Raw genomic sequence first — 12,097 nt, forward strand, 5'->3', positions numbered from 1 at the left:
TGGGGCAAGGTCACATGCTCCTCCATGTCTGCCATCTTATGGACAGACTCACCACAGAGTAGGGCAGCACAGCCTGGATTAGCAGAGTCTGATTTTAGCTCTATGAGGTACACAGGGAGCTGCTGTCAGTAAGTAATGTGAATACACTAACTAATACTAAACACTAAATGATTTTACTATAAAGTGGCCAACCCCTTTAACATAAATCTAAACTGCTGAAACTATGCAGTACATGGGATCTAGGACTCCCATTAGGGCAGGTAAAGCGGCCTGCAGCTGCCACATCTAGAGGGAGAATGAATGGAGAGATGGCCCTGCATTTGCTCAGATCTCTACCTTCAGTTTTTAATCCTTCTTCATCAGCCACCATTTTAAATCATTCTTCATATGAATGCAGCGGCAAATGGTCACATCAAAAGTTGGGACAAGGGTCAGGGAATCCCTATTCTGGAGGGTGACCTGCATCTATCAGACATTTATATTGTGGACACGAAAAAAATGTCTAAGGTGAAAAAAAGAGCTTTAACAATAGCTCCGATACACGAAAATGAATCAAAATGTTAAGAACCTTAACATATATGAGAATTTTATTGGATTCTTACTGTTCAGTGTACATAAAGTTAAGTAAAACTGATTTACTAACCCATTTGTAGCTCAGAAATCGTCTCAACTAGGGACCAATCCAAGCTGTACCCACAATGGGATTTGTCCATCAAGTTGTCCAGCACCTGTCGTACCGTTTGTCTCTCATCCACCATCATTGTCTTAGAGCTGTCATCTGACATGTGCACTCGGATCACAAGCTGTGAAGAGAATGAAATCAGTAAGACTGTAAACATGGAGGAAGAGACATGTATTTTTCAGATAAAATCATCAGGTTAAGAACAGGAGATGCTGTGACTTTTTACAGCAGGGATGGGGAACCTCCGGCCCTCCAGCTGTTGCCTTTGGCTGTCCAGCCATGATGGGAATTGTAGTTTTGCAACAGCTGGAGGACCGAAGGTTCCCCATTCCTGTTTTACAGCATTAATAAAATATGGCAAGCCTCCAAATATACCTACGATTAGAAAACTTGACTATTTATTATAACGGGCGATATTCAGTGACCACAAACAGAAAGAAACAGGGGGTTTCTTCTGGTGTAGTGCTATCAAACAACAAATGCAGGGATCAAAAGAATAATGATAGCCAAACTAAGGCTAGGTTCACACTGCGTTTTTGTAATCCATTTTTTTCATCTGTTTTTGGAAAAAAAAAACCTGATGCATTTGAGTCCATCCTTTTTGGTCCGTTTTTCCATTGACTTCCATTGTAAAAAAAACTGATCAAAACGGATCCGTTTTTTTTTTTACGGACGCAAAAACGTAGCTGACACTACTTTTGTGTCCGTTAAAAAAACCGATCCGTTTTTTTTTTTTTTTTTTTTTTTTACAATGGAAGTCAATGGAAAAACGGATCAAAACGGATGCACACTAATGCATCAGTTTTTGCCATCCGTTTTTCATCCGTTTTTTGCAAAAAAACGGCTGAAAAAAAATGGATTGCAAAAATGCAGTGTGAACCCAGCCTAACCTGGTTGTTGTGCTGATATGCAGACACAACTCTACAGCAGACTTTGAATAGCGATACACTACTGCACAAGGGGAGAGGTACTGGCACACTGTAGTCTGCTAACAACCAACCTCTAGGGGGCATGAACAGGAACCCAACACAAGAAATCCCCATACATATATTTCTCTATTGCAACACATTTCAATGCTGTTCCTGCGTCTTCCTCAGGCCTGAGGAAGGTTTGTCCTCTGACCCTTTAAAAAACATTAGCCGTTGGCCGAACATTTTTCTGTGTAATAGGTTATGTGTGGCCAATGACTGATGGCCACACATAACCACACAAGTGATATAGCAGCTGTGCAGCTGATTCGGGGCTTTCCCCCTGAATAACATGGAAAATAATCAGTCCTCTCCATTATGTGTGTGCTCAGTAGTCCAGTATATTAATGAGCACCAGAAAACTTTGGTCACCAGCTGCCTATTGACAGTTATCTATCCATGCTGTGTATAGGCAGTCAACTGTCAATTAGCAGCTGGAGGGTGGGGGGTGTGGTGCGGATGTATGAACAGTATGATGTAAGTAATTTATTGTTCTGTTCAGCATTTCTGTCACTAGTTTATGCTGCTTTCATTTAGAGCAGCATAAACCTAAAGACAGATTCCCTATAAGGCTACTAATCCTAGTACAGAAGAAAGAGGATTGCTAGCTCATGAATTTGACTTGCATTTGTAACGGAGGAAAGATTTAAAAAATCTGAATAGACCTAAAAGCATTTGGTTGATGGCATATAGGATTGTAAACCAGCCTCAAGTGCTAAGAGTTGCCCTCGCCATTCCATACTTTTCTTTACGCTACAGATACATACAGTAGTCAGTAACTTAATTAGTGTTATTGTCGTTAGATAAGCCTTTTGTGAATACAGTCAATGTATTTGCCAGTCCTACATTGTTGGGTGGGGTACCTTTTTAACTTGAGCTTCTTTTATCTTTTCTAAAGCTATTCTTATCTTCTCTGCCTTTATTTTAGCAGCCTGTTCCTCCTGTGGAAAAAAAAGCATCAAAAGTTAGATATTACATTTTATTTTATATGTAATATAAACACTACCAAAAAATTGTTAAGCCTTAACATTAAAACCACACGTCTAATGCACTTTGTGCCATCAAAGCAGCTCTGACCCACAGAGGTATAGGCTCCACAAGACCTTTGAAGGTGTCCTGTGGTATCTGGCACCAAGATGTTTGCAGGAGATGCTTGAAGTCCTGTAAGTTGTGAGGTGCAGTTTCCATGGATCGGAATGTTTTTTTTTTTGCACAGAACACAGACTTAATCAGATTGAGAAACTGGAGTCAACACTTTGCTAAGGAATAGTTTAAGAAACAAAGTGTTCAATGTTCAAAGTGGCCACATTTCCTGCTGAAATAGGTCACTGCTCGAAGGGAGAACCACTACCATAAAGGGATGTAGTTGGTTCTGCAACAGTGTTAAGGTAGGTGGTACAAGTCAAATGCCAGGACCAAATGATTTCCAGGACAGTGCCCAGAGCATTACATTGCCTCTGCTGGCTTGACTTTTTTCCTATAGAGCATCTTTGTCATCTCTTCCCCTGGCACGCAATGTAAGCACACCTGACTGTATAGATTATGCAAAAGAAAATGTGATTTATTAAACTAGGCCACATTCTTCCATTGCTTTATGATCCAGTTCTGATAGTCTTGTGCCTGATGTAGGTGCTTTCTTCTTTGCTATCCCAGTGCATCAAAAAAAAACTGCTGAAAATATTCTTCCTATGCTGATTATTGAAGACTGAGTGCCCAAAGCCCAAACACCAGTTGGCAATCTTTAGACCACTTTAGATACTTACCAGTTATAGGAACACCACACAAGACCTCTTATTTTAAAGATGCTCTGACTGCACTGTCTAGTCATCACAATGTGACCCTTGTCCAAAGTACAATGAGTATAAATCACAGAGGGATTTAAATACAATCTGTGACTAAAGTACCACATATATGCTATACACATATACACACATGCTTGAATTTTTAATTCAGTTAAAAGGAAACAGAAAGATTCCAAAGATGTAGGTATTATTTTGGGTTAAGATGCAGTTCTTTAAAGGGGTAGTTTACTAAAAGTGCCAGAGATTTGTAATGTACTGTTATTAAAAAATCTCAACGTTTCCAGTACCTATCAGCTGCTGTATGTCCTTCAGGAAGTGGTGTATTCTCTCCAGTCTGACACAGTGCTCTCTGCTGACACCTCTGTCCATGACATGAAATGTCCAGAGCAGTAGCAAATCACTATAGAAAACCTCTCCTGATCTCCAGACTGGAAAGAATACCACATCCTGCAGGACAAACAGCAGCTGTTAAGTACTGGAAGACATGAGATTGAAGTAAAGTTGTAAATTGAAGTAAAGTAAATTACAAATCTCTGGCACTTTTTGGCACCAGTTGATTTGAAAGAAAAATGTTTTGGTGAACAACCCCTTTAACTAGGCAAAAAAAAGACCCTATCACTCACATTTCTAAAAAAAACCTACTGGTTACAGTTATAGGAAATACAGACAATAAAATCCGTCATTATATGTGTGCAGTTCTCTTATTTTATAAACAAAGTATCAATTGAAATGTCAGCGATCAATGACAGTAAATAAATGCCAAGGTTCTCCGGTTCATGAGCATGCCCTACAAAGATAATATTGTCTACAGAAATGTAACAAATGTCTGTGGGCTGAATGTTTGCTTCCAAGTACCATTTACAGAAACATTCCTCTGTGTTAGAACTGACGGCAAGTGACCCTCACCATAAAGTTACTACAGAACACTATAAGGATATTTCTTGTGTTTAGAAGCATTGATGCAACCTGTGACTCCTATAATCTCCACCAAACTGACCAGTAGGTTCAGACATAAGTAATAGGTGAGATTTCAGGGATATGTTGACTTCTGCTTTATGAAAAAAAAACGTTAAAGGGGTACTCCGGGGGGGGGGGGGGGGCACTTTTTTGCTGGGACCAGGGAGGAGGTGGCCGAGGGAAAAGACGTCCACTCACCTCCTCGGTTCCAGCAAAAAAGTATTGCAGTACATGGTATATAACAATACTGCAATTACACAAAATGCAGTTTTGTTTTAAAGTGGTTATCCAGCGCTACAAAAACATGGCCACTTTTCCCCCTACTGTTGTCTCCAGTTCATGTGTGGATTGCAATTAAGCTCCATTTACTTTAATGGAAGTGAGTTTCAAAACCCCACCCAAACTGGAGACAACAGTAGGGGGAAAGTGGCCATGTTTTTGTAGCGCTGGATAACCCCTTTAAATGAAGGGTGGAAATTGTCAGGTCTGCAAAAGTATTACCTCAAATCAGGAATCAAAAAATGTATTTTTTGTTAAGTTGTAATCCATGTGAGGCAGGTACATTAATTATCTATGTAGGTAGCTTTTGGACAGCCTCACCAGTTCTAGCCATCTCATTGGGGGCGAGTTTGACCAAATAAAATTGTATGGCCCAATAATGTTATAAATACCCAAATAGCCCTTGGCAAAAGGCTCCACACCCCTGCTTTAAAACAAACATGCTGGGCAAACTGGATATAGTATACAGTACTTTGCCCAGTGCAGGTCCTGGGGCTACAGCATGACACCAGAGCACCAAAGAACACCATAGAGAATTCCCTGAGGCATGCACCACCTGCCAGATGAACAATGCTTCGCAATAGGAAAATATGCATTAGGATTCACACTTAATGCATGCCTAATTTTTAACCAGAGCAAGATGCACTTTGGAGAGGAAAATTTCAGAAAACTCAACTTCTGACATTAACTGGTAAAACGTCAATAATTAAAAAACACCTTTTTTGTGGCAAACTATACACCCAACCTTATGGTGCAATAACTGTATCTACAGTCTCTTACAGGCAAGAGTGTACATAACCTACATAATCTACTGAATACTGGTATAAAATGCTGTTTGGTCACCAATTAGTCAATGTTTTAATGGGATGTCTAATTGAGACAACCTCTTTCTATAAATAAGTCGGCATGACAATCTGGCATCTCTCACAACTCATGTCAGCTGTTTTCTACCTGCAGGAGAAGGTACTATTAAATTGCTGCCCATTTAAATCCTCCAAATTTAAATCAGTTAATTAAAAACAAACTATTTCTTAATTCAAAGGGGTATTCTCATCTCAACCAACACAGTTATACCTGTAGGAATTGGCAAGTTAAATATTTTTGCAAATAATTTTTTTTAACACACTTGCCTCCTTCTCCATATATGCTACTCCTTATTAACGACCAAAACAGCTCTGTAATGCTCACCTGCATCAGTTGTGTTGTTTGACAGGACTCAAAATACAGCGTTAAAGTAGATGAGGCGCTGCCACCACTTTGGAACACCCTCCTGGGGGCGGTAAGTAGATCAACAGGATGGCAGTAGACAAATGGATGGCTTCCAAAGGCGCTCATACCCTTCAAGATACAAGAAAAGTGTGAAAGCAACTCTTTTATTGGTAAAATGGACAACGTGTTTTAAGTGACTTATTGGTGCGCTCTTCATCAGGTCCCTGGTCCCTTCTAGACCTGATGAAGAGGGCATCAATAAGTCCCTTTAAACACGTTGTCCATTTTACCAATAAAAGAGTTGCTGTTCACTTTCTGTTGGAATCAGCTTTTCTTGGATCATGAAAGGTACGGGCGCCTTTGAAAGCCATCTATTTGCCTACTTTTATCCTGTTTATCTAATATATGTGTGTGTGTGTGTGTGTTAATATATTGTAGATGTATTGAGCTATATACTGTATAATATATAGGATCTATAAATCAATTAAACGTTGAGTTAAACACGTCAATGTGATCAAGTTTATATATATAGTATAGAGCTATATACTGTGTAATATATAGGATCAATTACACACACACCAGCCAGACTAATGTTTTTAGAGCAGAGTAGTGGTCTGTAACAGAGACAACCAGCTGTCAACAATGGGAGGGAAAGAGCATATTAGGAGGCAAGTTTGGTACATGAATGTATTTGCAAAAATATATACTTTGACGAGCCCTACAAGTATAATTATGTTACAATGTGAAATAAAATAATGTGTAAAGAGTGTAAGTAGCCATCTGGTCAAATCAGCTGAATGAACGTGTCCCCCCCATCTTCCTGGGCCAAGCATGCATGAGACCTTACAACAAACACATATCATGTTCTCTCATCTGCTCCACTTCAGCTAGCTTCATAGATCGAAACTTAAGTCTCAGGTTCCAGGCTTTTTCTGTCTTTTACGGCTGCATGACAGTAAGGCAGGAAGTGGTGACATTTTATATAGCCCTACGCAGTGCTCACATTACTTATCCAATATAATTCACACTATCCCAGACAGTACTGACTACAGCAACATGTACTGTTTATTGAGTGCTCCCATCATAGAAATGCTTGGTTACCACTGATATGTACTTGTCTATGGGGCTTTATTATTTGCCCTGATTATAAACACAAGGAAAATCCTATTGTGCTGGAGTCCTTGTGTATATTTTTTTCTAGAACGTAGCCTATTACTATCTCATGACAACATAATGTTGGTTTAGTTGCTTTTCTTTTCTACTCTAATTGTTGTCTCCCCTGCTTATTCCCACATAGTGTAATTCTATATAAAAGCCATAAAAATGAAATCAGTTTGTTTTTATTGATTTTATTCTAAGGTACAAAGTAGTAAGTTTTCTTCATATAGGCTATGTACCAAGCAATGGCTTCTATTTGTCTCCCTCTAATTGTTTTGTACTTGTTTTTGGCTTGAATAAAACTCCAATCTATACAAATTTTTAGGATCCCTGATTGGACGGCCATTCCTTTTGTATGCATCAGAAGAGAAATGTTCTAGAAGACTTATGCATGTCATGGTTGGAATTTATACAATGCCATAATTTAAAATATTTTAGCCAGATGGGGCTTTCCAAGTAAAAAAATAAAAAAAATAAAAATTTACTACTACAGAATTCTGACACAATTTGTGCCAAACATGGCTTGTGCTCACCTGGCCTGCGCCTCATTCCCTCTCTAGGGGCTACCAAACATTTCCGATCACTCAACCTGGAAATGCTCAGAGGCTCTATAGAGTGTCAATAGAGCACTGCATTAATTCCAGAGACAAATGTGTCTACCTTCTCTAGATCGGTCAGGGTCCCAGTAATCAGCATGGGCATAACAAGCTTTGATGGGAATACCCCTTTTTAAGGCACACTTCTGGTCAGTCACTATCCTAGCTCCAATGCTACAATACACCCACCTCATCAGGGATTTGGACCTTTGAACAATCCCTCCTCGATGATTTACACTGCAGTCATGAATGGGTCCTGTTAACCATAGGCTTACCACAGTATCATTGGGGAATTATTCAGGCAAAGAAAGGTAAACCAACAGACAGAAAAATGTAACTTACTAGTTACATTAAGTGAACGCGATCAGCTGAGCACAGGGAAAAGGCTCAATTAGCGTCTGATCATCCGTTCAGTACAGGCTTCCAAATGTATCTGTCAGCCACGCACCTTTTATTTATTTATTATCTGTGCTGTTAGTTTTCAGATCATAAGCACTCTATACTTACTACACTGCTTGTGTTCCGGCATCTGACTTCTCCAATCTTCCAACCGCTGCTGTATCTTCAGACCCCGCCTTCCCCAGAATGATTGACAGCCGGATGAGGCAGACGGAGGACTGAAAAAGCCAGATGCCAGATCACAAGCAGTGTGGTAAGTACAGACTGCTTGTGATCTGGAAACTGATGGCAGAGATATCTATATCTGTCTATCTGCACTGTCTGTTTCCAGGGTTGCATGAATGACACAAGGATCATTTGTAGGAATCAGATTTCTCGTGCCACGTAAAGCCACTAAAAACGAACGTCCTTACTTCATCATGGTGGAGCTTCAGAGATAGAAGTACCAAAATTGCCTAATTGTGAGCAATCATGAGACTGCATTCAGAAGGTATATTCTATTTCTATCCTTTCAGTATGTTCAATTTTAATTAGTGTATTCAAATATACTTTGCTAAAGCTATCTTCTTTGCCAAAATTGGTGTCCCAATTGTGGTAATATTTCTGCATATCGAATAATGTAGACACACAGCATGGACAATGGTGGCACTATTCATTCATAGACACTTCATTAATGTGTAGCACTAATAACAGTATAATAATAAACCCACTACAGAATTCCTTACTAAAAACAGAAAAAAAATATTGTGGTGTGATGGTTTGCATTAATATTTCATACTTGCTTTGTCATGTTTCATTGGAAAAGCTATGCAGTGATAAAAGAATAGAAAACACTTAACCACAAAGTGTCCATTACATCTTCGCAAATTTTTATAATACTAAATAAAAGGAATTAGCCCTATTGTTAGAGTTTAGGGAGATGTGTAATACATAAATTATACGCCCTGTAAAGCTGAAACAGAACACTGAAAAGAAACAAAAAACTACAAGCATGTTAAACCCATTAGATAAATCAAACTTATAAATTATAAACAGTCTAATAGTAATGATGCAAAAAAACACATATGGGGTAATATACAGCCGCACACAAGGGAGAGAAGGCAGCAGTACATGTTAGACGAAGTCTTGCAGTTAATAGTCATTTCCATTCATAATTTATAGGGCTGTGTAATTGATGTATACAACTGGGAAAACAACATAGGCAGTTGGAGGCAAAGGCATGACACGTGTCCAAATAACATCAGCTTTACACAGGAAATTCTCATTGTCAAACTATTAAACGTGTCATGCATTAAAGCAGCAGCTCGTGCAAAGATTCCGTATATAGGAATGATTAGAGCACACTTACAAGGTCTACATTCCAGATAACATAATTCTTTATTCCTCAGTGGCTTTGCAGTATCGCCTACAGAATACTACATGATGATATTACTCCACTATACCAACTTCTCATAGGCCACAGAAAATCATGGTTGCAGACATGAGAATGGGACTGCATGCAGCCATCTAGCTGTTACAAAACTACAATCCCCATCATGACTGGACAGCCAAACAAAAAGCTCGGGATGTCCAGACTTGATGGGATTTGTAGTTTTGCAACCTATGACACCTGTGTTCTAGCACATTTAGGGTACAAACACACACGGCATTTACGCTGCGTATTTACTGCTGCGATACGCAGCAGATACTCAGCAGATTAGATCTAAATAACTGAACACAGCATCAAATCTGCACCATCAGATCTGCTGCGTATCTGCTGCGTATACGCTGTGTGTGTTTGTACCCTTAGGGTACAAACACACACACCATATACGCAGCAGATCCGCAACAGATCTGATGGTCTAGAATTGATTTGCTTTGAATCTGCAGCTTCAAATCTGTGCAGATCCTGTACGTGTGAACGCACCCTAACTGTTCATATGATGTTAATGGGGTAGTGTGGCGTTGAAAAATTATTCACTAAATAACACACATTACAAAGTTATACAACTTTGTAATGTGTGTTATGTAAGTTAATGGCCCCCTTACCCGTGTCCCCCCACCCTCAGAAGTGTGGTGCAGTATACTCACCAGATTACTGTTGACCCTGGCCACCATTGGCTGAGCATAACTGTGCTCAGCCAATCGCGGCTGAGCAGCTGATGACACGGCAGAGGGGGCCGGCATGAGGGACGGCTGGAGTGGTTCGGCCGGCCTCCCGAGGATGACGTCGTTCGACACAAGATGGTGGCCGGGGTTGACAGTAATCTGGTGAGTATACTGCACCACACTTCCGGGGGTGGTGGGACACGGATAAGGGGGCCATTCAGTTACATAACACACATTACAAAGCTGTATAACTTTGTAATGTGTGTTATTAAGTGAATAATTTTTCAACATCGCACTACCCCTTCAGGTAGTAATTCAAGTTCTAACAGATGACCCTGTTAGATAGCTGTTAGGACAAGGAGACACATGATACCTTTCATGTATCTGTCTGTACTTCCAGCATGCAGAGAAATGCTTTTATTCTCTAGTACAAGTCAAAGAGGATTTTCCCAGCTCCTCATATGCAGCATGCTGGAATGTCTCTTCTCTCCCCCTCCCTGCTTGACTGACACGGGGGGAGTAAGGAGATGTTACAGCTTGCTGCACTTCAGGAGCTCAGGAAAGCCTCTTTGACCTTTTTTTTTTTTGTATATAGAATAAAAGCATTCTTCTGCCTCATAGAAGCACAGACAGATATATAAAAGGTACCATGTGTCTCCCAACCCAAACGGCTATCTAACAGGGTCAGCAGTTTTGAGTGTGAATTGCAGCTGACAGATTCCCTTTAAAATATTGTAAGGGTGTATTCACAAGTACAGCATCTGCAGCAGATTTGATGCTGTGTGTAATTATCCAATTACACTGCTTTCTGCAAGATAAAAACTGCTGCGGATCCTGTACGTGTGAACGGAGCCTAAAGTAGTTTTTATAAAATTTGTGTATTTATCAACACTGTGCCACAGATTAATTTCACACAGACATAAAGAGAAAAAAAGTCTGGATAATATATATATAGGCACATAAAATGTGCTCGCCATAACTTTATCCTCAAAAAATGTGGTGGTGCTTCCAGATTTCAGAACTGCTGCAGGCTATGTTGGATACTTACCATATGTGCTCAAGTAGATTATCTGAATTCCCCTAAACACTTTGCGTGTAACGACATAATACAGGGATGTCTTAATACTTTTTAAAGTGAATGGTTTATGACCTTTAAACGTAAGACTATTAGACAAAGGTTTTGTGAACTGGGCTGGCTGCGGTAAAGCCTAGCCGTACTAAATTATCTGAATGTAACAGGTACACTTGGCCAACAGGCTGACTGGTAACTAGCGGCTGTTCTATCCGCTGTGGAAAATCTTTAATCCAGAAATAATAACGTGCCGATATACTGCAGATTTCACCAATCCCACTCTATAAGAAATTCGTCCAACTTCACAAATATGGCCATGTGCATGCAGCTTTATGGACATTTCTAAAGCGCAGAACTACATATGGTAAATATGCTAAGATGTTCCTTTATCACTCACAGGCCCTTGTAAAAGCTTTATCCTTTGTGCCATATCAAAGGATAGCAGGAAACTGAAAATCTGACACAAGCATTTGTACCCTAGAACTTGTTAAAGAGAACTGATGGCTCATATATGCATATATATGCCGATAATTAGGAGTTAATTTTTAAGCAAGCAGTCTGTTTATAATTTTATAATAGAATTTTATTTTCCTACACCTACCTTGAACACCTGCATAGCACGGCAAATTCAGTTTTCCTTTGTCTAATACTTCGTCAAAAGATAAGAAACCATTCAAAATGATGAATTTAGGGATATCATGAAGATGGCATCTTTTTTATAGCAGTGTAAACATAATAAGAACAAGAAACACCTGTACGTCACGGCTTCTATAATGCTGCCTCCAACGCATATGTGAACACGGCCTTCATATTTGTATGTCTCCCCATATAAGATAATCATATAAGAAAGGTAGCATTTAGCAAAGAAACAGCAAACAAGCACATGC

The 12,097-nt window shown here is 39.6% G+C and overlaps 1 protein-coding gene across 4 annotated transcripts in view; it reads right to left on the reverse strand.

Moving 5' to 3' along the window:
- Positions 1 to 12,097, reverse strand: part of RAPH1 (Ras association (RalGDS/AF-6) and pleckstrin homology domains 1) — a 118,299-nt gene that overhangs the window by 23,143 nt on the left and 83,059 nt on the right. For all 4 annotated transcript variants that reach the window (XM_069983405.1, XM_069983406.1, XM_069983407.1 and 1 more), the window contains 2 exons: positions 2,514 to 2,591; positions 644 to 803 (listed from right to left, as the gene is read on the reverse strand). In XM_069983405.1, the coding sequence (XP_069839506.1) occupies positions 644 to 803; positions 2,514 to 2,591 (238 nt within the window). The remainder of the gene's footprint in view (positions 1 to 643; positions 804 to 2,513; positions 2,592 to 12,097) is intronic.

This window comes from Dendropsophus ebraccatus, chromosome 9 (assembly GCF_027789765.1).
Source record: "Dendropsophus ebraccatus isolate aDenEbr1 chromosome 9, aDenEbr1.pat, whole genome shotgun sequence".
NCBI lineage: Eukaryota > Metazoa > Chordata > Amphibia > Anura > Hylidae > Dendropsophus > Dendropsophus ebraccatus.